Source organism: Cygnus atratus, chromosome 3, assembly GCF_013377495.2.
Source record: "Cygnus atratus isolate AKBS03 ecotype Queensland, Australia chromosome 3, CAtr_DNAZoo_HiC_assembly, whole genome shotgun sequence".
NCBI lineage: Eukaryota > Metazoa > Chordata > Aves > Anseriformes > Anatidae > Cygnus > Cygnus atratus.
Genome location: NC_066364.1, coordinates 80,694,476 through 80,710,230, shown reverse-complemented (window position 1 = coordinate 80,710,230; position 15,755 = coordinate 80,694,476). Strand labels below are relative to the sequence as shown.

The 15,755-nt window shown below is 34.5% G+C and overlaps 1 protein-coding gene across 1 annotated transcript in view; it reads right to left on the bottom strand.

Annotated features, from left to right (window-relative positions):
- Nucleotides 1-15,755, bottom strand: part of RYR2 (ryanodine receptor 2) — a 314,450-nt gene that overhangs the window by 111,836 nt on the left and 186,859 nt on the right. Inside the window, exons 45-56 of the mRNA XM_050709825.1 lie at nt 15,004-15,139; nt 14,177-14,363; nt 13,599-13,704; nt 12,122-12,242; nt 10,672-10,841; nt 9,445-9,665; nt 7,973-8,063; nt 6,595-6,735; nt 4,894-5,057; nt 2,363-2,441; nt 1,603-1,692; nt 334-471 (exon numbers count right to left, since the gene is read on the bottom strand). Coding sequence (XP_050565782.1) covers nt 334-471; nt 1,603-1,692; nt 2,363-2,441; nt 4,894-5,057; nt 6,595-6,735; nt 7,973-8,063; nt 9,445-9,665; nt 10,672-10,841; nt 12,122-12,242; nt 13,599-13,704; nt 14,177-14,363; nt 15,004-15,139 — 1,644 coding nt within the window. The remainder of the gene's footprint in view (nt 1-333; nt 472-1,602; nt 1,693-2,362; nt 2,442-4,893; nt 5,058-6,594; nt 6,736-7,972; nt 8,064-9,444; nt 9,666-10,671; nt 10,842-12,121; nt 12,243-13,598; nt 13,705-14,176; nt 14,364-15,003; nt 15,140-15,755) is intronic.

The window sequence follows — 15,755 nt, the reverse complement described above, 5'->3', positions numbered from 1 at the left end:
AATACCCAGTACTGATGTGTAATAACCTACCGGATGTAATAATTCAACTAACTTTAAATCAAGTAAAAAAACAAATTCATATTTCAATTTCATATAGTTTATTATTATTATTATTATGTTTATTAGCTCATTATTTTGAAACAGGGAAGGAAATTCCAGGTTCAGTGAATAGAAATCTAAACCAATCTTCAGTGTTGTACAATTGCTTGTAAAAAATACCTTCATACATTTGGTATGTATTGGAGTATTATTTCATCACTTGTAAAATCAAAGAATGGAGAGCATGTTTTGCATGATTATTTTTTGCAGTAAATTTACAATAAAGTTACTTACTTGACTGGTTTGAGATATGCGACGTGTCCGATTATACAGTGCCATGGAATCTCCCTCCCGTGTCCTTTCAATGCGCCATCCCCATGCCAGCATGGTTTTCAGTGATTCTTTGATTGGCCATCGATAAATTTCTTTCTCCTAGAAAAATGCATAGGCAATAATTACATTGTTTTTCATGTAGCTGTACAGAGAAAAAAAAATTATATATATATATATATATATATATGTATATACAGAGAGAGAGAGAGCTGTTGGGCTTCTGCTTAGTTACACTGAGATGCAAAGAATTATACTGAAATCACCCCTCATGGAAAAGGGATACTACAATGAAGCAAATAAATCATACAAGATATTTCAGAGTATATTTATCATTTCAGAGGTGGGCAAAATTGTGGCCCTACAGCAAGCTGACTTATCACAGGGATAAATAAGAGTGCTAATGGCATGCTTGGATATGAACTCAAAGGTGGAGTGGTTAATTATCTGGCATTTTCTCTGCTTTATGAAACAACACAATACAATCATAGAATCATAAAAAAGTCTACATAGGAAAAAACCTCTGGAGATCATCTTGCTCAACCTTCTGTTAAAGTCAGATTACCTAACCAAATTCGGTTAGATTATCTAGGGATCTGCCATGTCATGTCTTGAATATTTCCAGCATATTACTTCCCTGGGCAACCTACTGCAGTGTTTAATCATTCTCAAAGTAGAAGGATTTCCAGAAAACATTTCTGCTGAAGCAACTTAATCCCACTGCCTTGCCCTGTCACTGTGCATGCCTGTGAATAGAGTAATCTTCTCTGTAACTACTGTTTAGAGACTGAGATTAGACCCCCCGAGCTTTCTTTTCTTTAAATTGAACAAACCCAGTTCCTTCAACCTTGCTTCATTTATCAAGTTTTCCAGCCTCCTAATCTAATCCTGGTGGACCTCTGCTGGAGGAGACCATACAAAGACGATCTAAGTTTTCACCTAGCATTCCTGGATGACCTTACTGTAAGAATATACTGGTATTATGACACTCAGTTTCACCATTCAGACATGAGAGAAAATAGATTGAGTGACCTACCTATTGTATAATAAAGCCCTATTGTCTCTTTCTGAGATTTTGAGAAAGGCAACTATCTCACACTAGCTGATGCACTCAAAGAAAAAAAAAAAAAAAGATTTTTTTAAAAAGCGATGTAAGCATTAGGCAATATTTTCACAATGAAAGATACAAACTTTCGATCTCCCAGGATGAAGAAGTATGAATAAATTCCTCACCTTTTCAGAGAGTAATTTGTATTGTTTCATTAATGGTTGCACTTTTGCAGATTCAGAATATGTTTCACCATATGTCCATCCATTGGCAAACTAAAAACAGTAACAAACACGGAGAAAAAAATAGGGAAGAGTGAAAAATTATTTTAAAGTTCTATTTTTATTTGTACAAAGGAACAGAACAATCTTTCTGTAGGTCTGTTCTCTTAAATTTCCTCTCTACTATTTTCTCAGCATTTTCTCAACCAAAATTTATATTATCCACATGCAATGAAATCAATTATAAGAATACCATCATTTTTAAAAATTAGTGATTTCTTGAAGCAAACATTTCAACGTATTTTATTTTTATTGATTTCCTTTAGATATCTATATAGAGCAGAATGTTGTGTTACAGTTGAGGAACAGTTTTTAATACTTGGCACCAGAAACTATCCAAAGGCATAACAATCCAAAGAGTATTTTCCATTAAAAATATAAATTTTAGGTCAATAAAACTCTTTAAACAATTACCAAGTATATTTAATTAAAAGTCAACAATAAAAATAATGAAATGCTGAAACACTGTTTTGAAATATTCATGTGGACTTACAGAAGTCCCACCTCCAAAAAATGCGCTACAAGAAAATGGGTATTTATATCTTACCTACATATCAATTTGGAGCATAATGAAAAATAATAATATTCAGAGTAAAATCTTTCTAAGATTAAATGGATACAAATAAATAATCTGATTTAGCTGTAAGAGGAATACAGACTTTACCTTTTCCATTGACCATTTATCATGAGAATGTTCTGCATATTTGTTAATGAAATATTCTAGCTTTTCAGGGATTGTGATGCTGAAAGTGAATGAGAAAAAAAATCCATTATATCACTCATGCTAAAATGTGAATCTTTGTTTTGAAGAAAAATTCAAAAAAAAAAAATTTCCAACACATAAATCCATTCAAAGCATCTTACTGTGCTGGTTTCCTCACTTACAGTTTGCTCCAAGCCCCAGTTAAATCAAAGACGAAATCTGACCTATTTAATGGGTGATGAATGAGAATCCCAGCTGTTGTAAGACTTTTGACACACATATGTAAGGAAAATTCAATGATACCCAGTACTCATGTTTTTTGTCATTTATTTCTATTACTAGCATTCATTTTGAGATTTAAGATATAACTATGACCTGTAGCTTAAGAAACGGAGTAATTTATTACATAGTCCTCTACAAATTAAGTGTCTTAACAGTCCTTTTTGAAACACATCATGTACTTTACATATTCCTATAAGCTTCATTATATACATGGAGAACTTTAATTTATGACAACTCAGAAGTTATATACTCAAGGGTTTATTTTCCAATACCCCAGTGAATAGCTTAAAAATATTATGAAAATCCCTACTGAAACCAGAAATAAAAAATACACTAGTCCTTGGTTAAGAATGTTTAAGCAGTAAAAGAAAAGCAGCTCTCCTTAACTATCAAACAATCATAGACAGAAACCCCTTCCAAAAATGATTTATTTCGTATCACTATTTTTCTGCATCTGCATTCTTACAAATAAAGGGGAATAACTGCTTCTTGATCACTTTTGAAATAGCAAACTCTTTCTCCTAGGACAAAGAATTTAGTCAGCAAGTGTTACAATGCCATCTACTGCAAAGCTGAAGAGTGTGGTTTTTAACCTTCAGTCACAATGAGAATCACAGAATTGTAGGGATTGGAAGGGACCTCCAGAGATCAGCAGGTCCAACCCCCCTGCCAAAGCAGGTTCCCTAGAGCAGGTTGCACAGGTAGGCATCCAGATGGGTCTTGTGTATCTCCAGAGGAGGAGACTCCACAACCTCCCTGGGCAGCCTGTTCCAGTGCTCCGCCACCCTCACCGTAATGTAAAATAAAATGATGTCATATATAGTCAAAGTAACACTTTGCAAGAGCCTAATAAGGCTGGCCAGAAAATATTCATCCATCAGTTAACTAATTTTTTGTTTGTTTGTTTGGAAGTGTGTATTTTAGGGGGAACTCTACTGATAGTATAACAGCTTGCATAATTTCAGAAATACAGTAAGTGGACAAGTACAATGAGGCTATATTATTGATATCTTTATATGAATAGAGCTTGGACTGGTAAGCAATGTGATACAGGACTGGCATGTAAAGGAGTATAGGACTGGCTGGAAATGTTAATGATTAATGTAGTGCTTTCTTTGTCTTGAATCATCATAGAACTGTTGACTCCTAAGGAAATGAGATGACTGATGATTCTGGTGATGTTAAGTAACATTTTCTGAGGTTCTGAATTTATACTTGCTATTTACAATTTTCTTCTGAAAGGATACCAGAAGAAGTCATCTTTGATTAATTAACAGATAGTATAATACTCTCACTAAGTTTTGTTAAATCTTCATATATCTTAAATACATCTTGGACAAATTAATTTTAGTGGTGATTGATGTGGGTCCCACATTCCAGTCTAGATAATGACTTCTGCTACCATATTTCAATGTGCACATGTGTACAAACATTCTGTATCAAAAGTATCAGACTACTGACAGCATTATGTTTTCTGAACATTAACACAGACAGAAAGCTCACAAGGGCAATTGAAGGAAATGTTCTACAGGTGGTATTTTCAAGATACAGTGAACAACCACACCACTGTAAGACACTATTCTTTACAAAGGAGAATACGGACCCAACTGTAGTAAAAAATGAGGACACAAAAATCCCTTTCCGATATGCGTTCTTTCTGACTAACATACTTAAAAGAGCATGGTCAGAGTCTGACTGCCTGGAGAGAATGAAGTTCTTCCTACTTCCCCATTATTTGTAGTAAAAAGAGACTATATGAATGCATGATCATCATCATTTTCTGCAAGTACAGTGTTATTCACAGGCAAAAAAAGCAGTGTCTTAGCACACGTAAATAATGACAGGGATGATATAGAACTCTCTGCTTCTCCTGTACATAGGAACATGCTATGCTGTCTGTAGCAGACTTACAAAGATAACTGGAGAGCTCTATCTGAGGCTGAAAATGCATTAAAAATCTGAAAAGTTGTCCAAAGAATCAGTAATGTAACTGGATGCTTATTATTTGCTTGTTATTATTTAACACTTTTTATTATTTAAAATAAGCAATACAAATAAAAATATAAAGTTAAGGTCTCCATTTTATCTAGAAGATGAGAATTCAGAAGTCAGGAATAAAAGCTGTAACTTCACATCATATCCAGCAACAGACTCCATCCTTCTTTTACACATTCATTATAAAAAGTAGTTGCAACAAAATAATTCCTTACTTGGATGTATCAACAGGTTGAGGATTAAAGTTCCCTTCTGAATCCATTGAAGACTGTTTTTCCATCATATTTACATAATTTGATTCCATATAGTCTGGAGGTAAGGCCCCTGCAACTGCACTCAAACAAGGCAAAGCCAGTTTGAACAATTCTTGTTCATATTTCTGTGGACCACACAAGGGATATAAAATGAATAGTCAATGGAAGCTACTGACATCATTAGTAAAATTGATACAGCTACATGTAAGAACAAGCAGCCACAGAATGGCTTTCTTAGTGCAAAATTCAATTTCTGTTCTGAAAATAAAGGAACCTGACTGCACAAAACTTTAGTATAGGCTAAAGATAAAGCTAGGATCAAGTAAGCCTAGCTCTTGCTGAAGTAAATGGAAAAAGCAGTGATAATACTGGGAGCAATACTAGACATTTTTCAAATGTCTGGTAGGAGAATATAGCACAGGAACATTCATAGCATTTCCCAATACTTAGATTTGAAATGAAACTCAAAATTTTAAGCAAGTTGGTTAAAATATTCACAGAAAGAACAATAAATAAATATGAAGGGATACTGTTAAACCTTTGTCCACCATGGGGTTGAGCCAAGGTGATCTAACTACAGCTTACTAAGCAAAGGAATATGAATTAGAATTAGCATAGGTCTTTTCCAACAGACCCACAAAGATGATTGAGTACAACTGCCTGACCACTTCAGTGCTAATGAAAAGTTAAAGCATATTATTGAGGGCATTACCCAAATGCCTCTTGAAGATTGACAAGCATGGGGCACGTTACGAGAACGCCTGTTCCAGTGTTATACCACCCTCATGGTAAAGAAATTTTTCCTGATGTCCAGTCCTCCCCTGGTGAAGCTTGGAGCCATTCCTATACCTCCTGTCATTGGTAACTAGGGATAAGACAGGAGAACCTCCCTCTTTGCTTCCCCTCCTCAGGAAGTCATAGAGAATAGTGAGATTGCCTCTCAGTGTCCTTTTCTCCAAACCTGATAAACAAAACGTCCTCAGCCTCTCCTCATAGGACATGCCTTCCAGCCCTCTTATCAACTTGTTGCCCTCCTCTGGATGCATTCAAGTATCTTAAAATCCATTTTACATTGCAGAAACCAGAACTGCACACAATATTCAAGGTGAGCCCGTATCAGTGCTAAATATAGCAGGAGAATCATCTCTTTTGACTAGCTGGCTATGCTGTGTTTAATGCATCCCAAAATGCAGTTTGTCCTCTTGGTATGCCAGGGCACACCACTGACTCATGCTGAGCCTACTGTCAATCAACACCCCTAGTCCCTCTCTGCAGAGGGGGAGATGAATGGCTGGAGAGCAATCCTGGTTTTTACCTCACGAACTGTACTTCCTTAAAACTGCATCTTTCAGCTATCTGCAGATGCTTGAATTTGCCTGTAGGTCTCTGAAATGTAGTTGACCTGTACAGATATACTTCAAGATTACTTCATTATAAATATATATATATTTAAAGAGCAGACAAAAAGGTATACCTATGTTTAAGCTGAAGATAGAACAGGAAGATTTAAACTAGAAGTCTTCAGTTTACTGAAGCCTGTATTTTTCTTTTAAGGTAGATAACACAGGGTTGATATAAGCTAGGTAAAAATGACAGATTACAAAAAAAGAAGTTGTACAATAAAGCTTTTGTTAGCAGTAGATGGATAGTTATATGAATTACCTTTTGAGACAAAGCATCAAAAATACCCCAGAACAACTTTCTGGATAAATGAAGTTCTTCTTCTGAGGCAGCACCAAAATTACCCCATCCACCTGGCAAACAATAATACTTCCAGCATCTTTCATAATGATTTGTCAGCAACTAAAATAGAAGATATTTCAAAAGCAAATAAAATACAACCGCTGAGGTTCTGCAGTTCTGGCACTCAACATATACAGGCACTGCCAGAACAATTTCTAATTTTTATAAAGAAGGCATATTATGTATTTATTCTTTAAACTGTTGGTGGACATACCCACAGTACAAGCAGCTTTTACTTTTTAACAATACAAAAAACATGTGACGGAGGATCATTTTTCCCAACACCACCAGAACCCTGACAGCTCAGATGAAGACAAGAAGTCACCTCCAACAGTATGCTGCTATTCCAAACATTGCTGTTGGTTGGGTAAGATAACAGAATCATGATTTACACTAGTTCCCAATTACTCTTTACGTGTCTGGAAGCTATTCAACAATAACTCCCAGTAAGACTCATCTCTTCTGTGAGCTGTGAAATGTGCAATCAACCTACCCTCCTGTCCTCTATTACAATTGGCAGCAAGCTTTATTCTCTACCCCTCTTTCATTACAGACATTTATTCTTACATTGTTAAAAAAACTACAGATAATTAGGAGGTCAAATGATGCAAGGACCTGCTACTAGGTATTCACCAAACCAAAACATCACAGATTTTGCATTTAATGGATCCCTCTCTGTCCCTGAGTCACAAATAGGAGGAGGAAAAATCAGTTATACATAGGTCACTAAGGACCATCCCAAATGACAATGAATTTCTGACATTAATGAAGTATAAAAACCCAGTCCAATTCATGAGTGCCTGTACAAAATTTTTACTAAGGCACAGAATCCTCTGGAAAAATTGGCCAAAATCTTAATTCAGAGTTTAACAGTTGCTCAGAGAAAAAAAAAGTTTCAACAAAAAGTTTCAACATCAATTTGCAAAGCATGCTGGCAAAATATTATGTCATAGCCAGGAAAGAGATGCAGATACTCATAACATAAGTATGCAGAATTAAAGGCCATCATTAAATAAATAAATATATTTTATTCTATTTAAGTATAGAAGTGAGGCTTTTGTTAAAAAGAGGGGGGGAGAGTATTATGAAAAAAACATTAGACATGGACTTCATAATTCTACATGGTTGGATGCAAATTAAACTGATTTCCTGCCAAAAGAGGTAGTTTATCTCTACCTCTTAGATTATTGCAGAGTGGGGGTAAGGTAACAAAGAAGATAGAGAATATTCTCCATGGAAGTATTTTCTGTTGCATTTTGTTACAAGGAATGTTACTGAAGATTAAAATGGCCATTACCTTGAGAGGCATCTTTGCATGTTCATTTAATAGAGGAACATCAAATACCAATCTTCTCAGCAAATGCTGCATCATGGAAGGCCTCAATTGCCTAAAAGCAGATAAATGATTTCAGTAGGGTGTACCACCATAGTTGTATGTAAATAATTAATAAATACATTAAGGTAAACTGTCATTTATACACCATTAAAATTCTTCAGATTCATAGAATCATTCAGGTTTGAAAAGATCTCTAAGATCATCTAGTCTAACCTTTAACATAATTCTTGAAGAGCTCCAGGGATGGTGACTCAACCACTTCCCTGGACAGCCCAAGTAATAAACAAACTTCATTAAGTAATACAATTTTGTTTGTAGCACTGAAAAACTATGTCCAAAAAGAAAGCAACAAGCACATATTAAAAAAAATCCAAATACACTGTAAACAAATACTTTAAAAAGCACTGGGAAAATATCTGACCTGTAGACAGAGATGTAGTAAATCAGGAAAAATAACACCTTCTCATAGTGTATATTATGATCACCATGCCCACAAGAAGAGGCTATAATGTTGATTTCTTACAATATACCACAACGCTGCTGAAAAATATCTTACAAACTAATAAAGACACAAGAGTGCTAATTCTTCAGATGTACAGGGGCAGAGGGAGGGACAGAGGAAATAGGTACTATGTGTATTTTAGAATGACAAAGACATTGAATTGTTCCAGTAAAATAGCAAACACTAGTTCATTTTATTGATTCTTATGAAGGTTATGTATATAAAATGATCAATGTGGCATATTTTGTAAAAGAATTGTATGGTGCATTTCTTCCTCTCTCTCAACTACAAAATGACTAACATAAGAATGTCTGTCACTTCTGAACAAATTTCCACATTAAAAATAATAATAATAATTTACAGTGAAACATTCAAAAGAGTTCTGGTGATTTGAAAGCCTAAATGTTGCTAACTTCCATTACAGATTATGTCCGTAACTACATAATCAACTTCAGATAAATGACTCTGTAAGCTTATAAAAACTTTGGATAATAATTGTTTTTCAGTCTTGGATGAAGTGTAACAATACCCGTCATTGATTAGGATTTCAAATGTAACATCTCCATAGAACCATACAATCTACTGATCATCAACCACACTGCCAATCTGTACAGTTGAAGTGTATATGGTACTTCAGTGTATGCATGGTTCAACTTTTCCAGAGGTTTGTCTTTTGCAGTACATCCTCTTAGTTAATTGGCATTGTTTTAATTTTTTTTAAATCTCAGTAATAGCAAAATAACCAAAGACATATAAGCAATTAATAAAGTAGCAAATTGAATACAACCATTGTATTTAAAATGTCACAATCATAGTTCAGCAAAATTTCTTAATTATGCTACTGATGGCACAGCTCTGCATTCTTGTATTGTAATTATCATAGGTCACTTCATCTTTTCACATTCCTGTACAGCCAAGAGTATTTTCTTACCCACAAATAGACAGTAAACACTCTTCAATGGAATCTCGCTGAGCTTTGGTAAGAGAGCAGCCCTTTGACAGTCTGTACACAGTATGTAATAAGGAATCAATGAGGGAAGCATGGTGCTCTGTGCCAGCAAAAAGAGGAGCACATCTGGTCAACAGAGGCAAGACTGCTGTGCAAAGGTATCGATTCAGAGCCAAAGCCATATCCGTAGCACTTAAGACAGCCTACAAATTAAATGAGAAAAAAATTAGATTTGTCTTGTCAGTGTTGTTACAAATTAAAGATTTTTTTTTTCTTTTGTAGCAGTTAAAGAGGGAATTTTTCAAAGCACACAAATGCAGATTTGAAACCTACTGGATGCTGAATGCCTAGTTTCCCTTTCTGCTTCTGTAGTCTTCTCACATATGGCACTTTTTATTGTTGTATGAATGACAATATGACAAAAATCATAAAGTTTGACACTAAATGTAGTCTCTCAAAAACAACAGTTTTCAAAATTATATTAAAGAATGTCAAAGTTCTTTAACAAAACATTCTGAAATCAGGTAATACCAGTCAAGTTTACATTAGCAAAACTCAGTATGCTGCCATGTTAAAATCAAGCCCAAGTTCAAAGTGCAATAAATCCTCACCCACTCTTTCTTAAATAAAAACATAACTATTAAAAAAAAAAAGTTTAAATAGAAGGTGAGATAGGGAAATCAAAATTCATGTCTTAGCCCTCATATAAGCTCTCTAAATCTGATCTTTCTGTACTAAGCCAACTAAGAAAAATTAGATGGAAAGAAGGCTAACAGAAAAAAAAAAGCAATTTTTAGAATGCATTAAAATAAAAATTAAGGAATTTTCTGAAAAACAAAGTGGGTGCCCCTAACAAATTCATGGAGATGAACACTTTCTCTAAATCTCTGGGAAGAGGCTCTCAGTTACATGCTTCATTGGCAGCTGATCTGATTTTCATTCCATAACAAAAGCTCAGAAGGTCTCCTGGGAAAATAAAATGTATCTTTTATGATTATCAAAGGGGACTCTTTATGAAGTAAGCATCATGCTAAAGAATCCCTCTTCACTGATCTTCAAATATTCTCGAAGCTAAGAAGCAACAGACAGCTCAGCCAGCATTTGAAAAATGCAGAGGACAACATGAAAAAAATAAATAAATAAATGTTTTTCTGAGGAGCGAAAAATGCTTCAGTGTTCATTCAAATAACAAAAGACTTAAACTCTTACTGTATCTAAAGAAGCAGCAGCACGGAGATCTGGCAGAAAGCCAACTTCAAGAAGGTGAAGAAGAAAATCCTGATCCTCAATTCCATAGACCCTGTCAAGGAACAAAACCATGGCTGCCTTGTGATCTGGGCAAAACCCCGCAGACATGTCAGGTTCCACCACAGTTCCATCTAAAAGATAAAAATAAAACTTCAATGACAAGGATCATCCTTCCCCAGCAGATTAAGCAGCCACACTACTTCTTGTCAGAGGTTTTAGTGTCTCTGTCATATGTAACCATCTTCCCCATGGTTTTATTACAGAAAAGCAACATATTTATAGTTAACTGAAAAAGAGTGCATAAGGCAAATTCTACCCTGATAGATCCCAAAGTCCATACATGCTTTTCTGCTCTACTTTGTGCATCGAAGTAGATACTCAAGTGTTGATATTCTAATACAATAAGAAGTACCCAAAACATACTAATTAATCTACAGAACTGCCTATATATCTCAGAAGAAGCAGACAAAGTAAGAAATTTAACAATTCTACATCAAACATCCCAGGAATGCAGCACCGGTGAACACATCAGTAGTGAACGACAATGAATTAACATTGTGCTAAAAAGTCCTCTCTATCTGAAAACTTCTGAAATTCCTGAATGAATTCATAGAAATATTTTTAAATTTTGATATTTTCATTTTGAAAACCAAATAAATAATTATGTATCCATGAGCTGTTCTCTATGCTATTTAGATACCACTTTTAGATCTATAATGTATTATCACTATATAATATTGGAATATAAATAAATAATTATATAATAGAATAATTGATTTTTTTTATCTTCTCTACTGTGACTTATTGGACATTCCTGTGCTGTAAGCCACTAGACAATCCCTGTTACAACTACGTTTTCTCTCAAAATACCTAAAGAAGTAGATGTAACTCCTTTCCATTTTATATCAATGCCCTCAGAACTCCCACTACTGCAATGAATTCTGTGTAGGCAGAATTCTATGTATGCCACACCTATAACTTCACCATAGTTGCTGAAGAACAACTCTGGTGTCTTAGTAAGATCTGCTAGAAACAATTAATAGGGTTAGAACAGCAAAAGCAAGGATTCCATTATTAAGAAAAGAGAATGTTTTTCCTTTTTAATATTTTAGAGGCGAAAAAAAAGAATGCATTTGCAGATTTCTTTTTAAAGTTTTAACAGATTTTAATGAAATTATTTGAATGGGATTTACATCAGTGAATATAAGTGTACACAGAATTATTACCTACAGCATGCAGAAACATTTTTGAAACATGTTTGAAACACATGATTTTTCATCTATTCTACATTATAAATGGTTTAATTTCTAGAACATTTTGAAATATTGAGAGAAGTATATTTATGAATATATGGTCAAATTACAGAACATAACAATACGGTGGGAAAAAAACAGTACAATAACCATCTTACCTTTAGCTATGGTCGGCATGTGGAAAGGAATACTAATTACGCCCACCAAATCTTCTAGTGGAATCAAAGACCTTAGAATTGACCTGATTCTAATGGCTTCCCCTTTACCAGCATGGATTAGCTAAGGAAAAAAATAAATAAAACATTACACAGGTCTTCTTTTTACCTTGTATGTGTGTTCACATTCAGGAAACTTTGCAAAACATAGATACACAAGAATAACTGCTCTCAAACTCACATTATATTTAGTAATGTAAATTTCATATAATCTGTATTTATTTGCTGTGTTCTGGATGCAAATATGCAAAGTCTAGAAATCGAGAGGTTTTGTTTCTAAATAATATTAAGCCCATTTTCAGAATAAAATGTTAGGTAAAATAGCTAAAAAAAGCTTTAAATATAGAAAAAAAAGGAAAGGGGAAGAGGAAGGGGAGGGAAAGAGATGGGGAGGGGAGGGGAGGGGAGGGGAGGAATAGACTGAGATGGAAAAAGCTTTTTTTTTCATTCCTGGTTGAACAACGACACTTTCAACTACCCCAGTCATTTTGTTTTGTTTTGTTCTAAAAAGGCAGTGAGTCAAATAGAAAACAAGATGATGCTTTTATTCAAACAAAACACTTACTCGTACATTGAACTTTATGTATGGCTATCTCTGTCAAGTTATCCATCTCTGCATAAATCTTGTGCTGATCTATACTGATCAACATTTAATTAATGTTGTTAATTAAAGGGGAGTTGTTAATTAAATTGGGGAGTTTTTGAAGTGAAATAAGAAACTGTGAATAACTAAGTGCAATTTTTGAAGAACAGGAATGTATTGTGATTTTTAAACTGAACAAATATTTTCAAATAGTATTAGCTCTTGGGAAATAAGCGGTAAGTGCTCATTTTTTACAGGGTCTAATTCTGGGTATCTAAAATACCTAAACCAGTGACATGTTACCTTTCTTTGAGGAGGTTTGTCAACGTGAATAAAGATTATGAGATATTGACACATATATCCATGGACAATGCTTATTCTTATGTTTTAAAAGAATTACCTATAATATTTACACTTCAATATGAAATTTAAACAGTCTCTTTAAATAAGTATACAAATGGAGTAAAACTATGGTTTTAAAAAACATTCTCTACACCATCACAATAAACAGTGAAATTTGAGAAGTTTCATTGACACAGTATCACAACGGGCAATCAAATAATATTTGTAACAGAATGTTGTTAAAGACCAAATTGCTACAGGAAACAGTAATAAGAAAAGGAATGGAATAATTCCTTTGAAAAACACAACTGAAGAGCTCACAGAAATTCTTGGAAATTAGTAAATGAACACATTATGTACATTATGATACTACGTAGTCATAATACTGCTTTAATACCCGATAACATGTTACTGTGAAAAAGCCAAACAGCAGAACACCAAACAATCAGAAAGGCTATGGCTTTACTTTCCAATACATGAAGATGTACAACTTACATGCATTTCAGGGGCACAACGTCCTAAGAGATCAATCAAAGCAGCATAAAAGGTCATGATTGCATTTCCCATGTGAATAGTGTCATCTTCTTGTTCTTCCATTTCACTGTAATTAGTTAATTGTTAAAACATTTAAAAGACAAATAAAATAGAAGACAGTGTTTACATCTGCAATAAAGGATAAACTGCTCATGGATGCTATAGCTTACATGTGGTGGCTTCATCATAACCAAAGCACTTTTGACAGACTAACACAGAATGAAATCTGTCCATAAGAGACTGTAGTGACATCTGCATTGTTACAATTTATCTGTCTCACTTTGAATCAGAGGACTGAAACTTAATGGACTAAGAACAAACAGAATTCTAAAGAGGATTTAATATCTAGAGAAAGTCACGTAAATCAAAAGCACAGGGACAGAACTATTTGGCAGAAGACCAATCTCTATCTACCCTCCACAGAATCCATCGAAAAATCTAGTTGATAATTTATGTGTTAAAATAAGTCATTTCATGACTAGGGTCATGAAACAGATAAATAAAAATGATGGTAATGCAAGCAATTACACGGCACCTACAGAGTTTTACTAGATCCATTACTTGGCGAAGGTCCATCTCTTGTTGGATCTTCTGATATTTTTATTGCTTCCTCCATGGCAGCAAGTAGACCATTGCCTCCTTCTCCTCTTAGAGCTGGACCAAAACATTCTGGTCGACGAATAAGCAGTCTGACAACAACATTAGCATTCTCCTCCACACTCTCTCCTATCACAAAGAACAAATATCAAGATTTAAGTTTATGTCAAGGAGACTTCTGAAACATAATCAGAAAAAGTTACACTAAACTGCAGGATGTATGCATAAGTAGATACTTTTAATTCCTAACCTGTTTAAATATCATGACAAAATTGTGTAAACACATAAATATACCCCTCTAGTTATTATTGTAATAAAAGTTATGAAATAGAATATGTGATTTAATTCAAAATTATGAATCACATTCAAGTGGGAGTACTAATGAGGAGACTGCCATAGCTGCTAAATACAAACTGGACTGCCTAAACCTTAATCAAATGGCTCTACATCTAGCATGAGTTTTATCCTTAAAAAGATTTAGGAGTCTTTGCTCCACTTCCAAAAGTAGAATCTCAAAGGAGATGTGGCCATTTCAATGACTAAAAATGGACTGAAAAACAAGGCATAGGCTCCTAGGAGCCTATATGATGTATGAAATAGGCATCTAAATTATTATGTGTCTTGCTTAATTCTGCTCTTTCTGCTAACTGTTCTGTCAATTTATGGTATGCTACCAAGTTTGCTTGAGACTGTTTTAAATGTCAAATTTCATGCAGGTATTTATTCAAACGCTAGAGGAAGTTAAAAACCTGAGAAGCTTCTACACTACCGTTGCAAAATACAGCAAAACGAAGAAAATCCAAATATCGCTCTCCTTCAACTGGATTCCATCCAATGTCTGGATACCCTTTAGAAATCAGCAAAGGACAACTCTGCAATCCACAACCAGCCAAGTAGCGAACCACCTATTAAGCAAGATAAGATAAAGAAAAAAAAAAAAAAAGATGCTTACTGTGAAAAACAAGAGAAGTGAAGTTTCAAAGGGAAGCCTCCACATATATTGTCTTGGATTTGGTTTCCACATTCTATTATCCCTGACATAACCAAATCAAATTTTAGGCAAATCAAAATCACCTGCGCTGGTACAAGAGATTATTTTATCCCAGTTGCAAGATCTAGCATTTGCTCCTGCTGAATTTTGTGAGGCTAGAGTATGATTCTACTCCTGTTTCTCCAGCTTTTTCAGGTTCCTCTGAACAGCAGATGTGCTCTCCAGCACATTGACAGCTCCTCACAATTTAGTGACAACACACTCCATCCCATCATCCAAGTCATAAAGGAAGACATTAAACAGTAGCCAATGGCATTGCATGAGAATGCAATAATTGTGGAGAATTTGTGTTGATGTAATGCAGCGAAGGGATGCGAGGTGAAGCGTTTGTAAATTGTCCACCTTTGTTTGTGTTGTGACATGATTTTGGTGTGGAGAACTCTTTTTGTTGATGTATGTAAACTTTGTGAAGGTGATGTGATTAATGTATTTTAATGTATTTTTTAATAATAATTTGATTATCTATATAG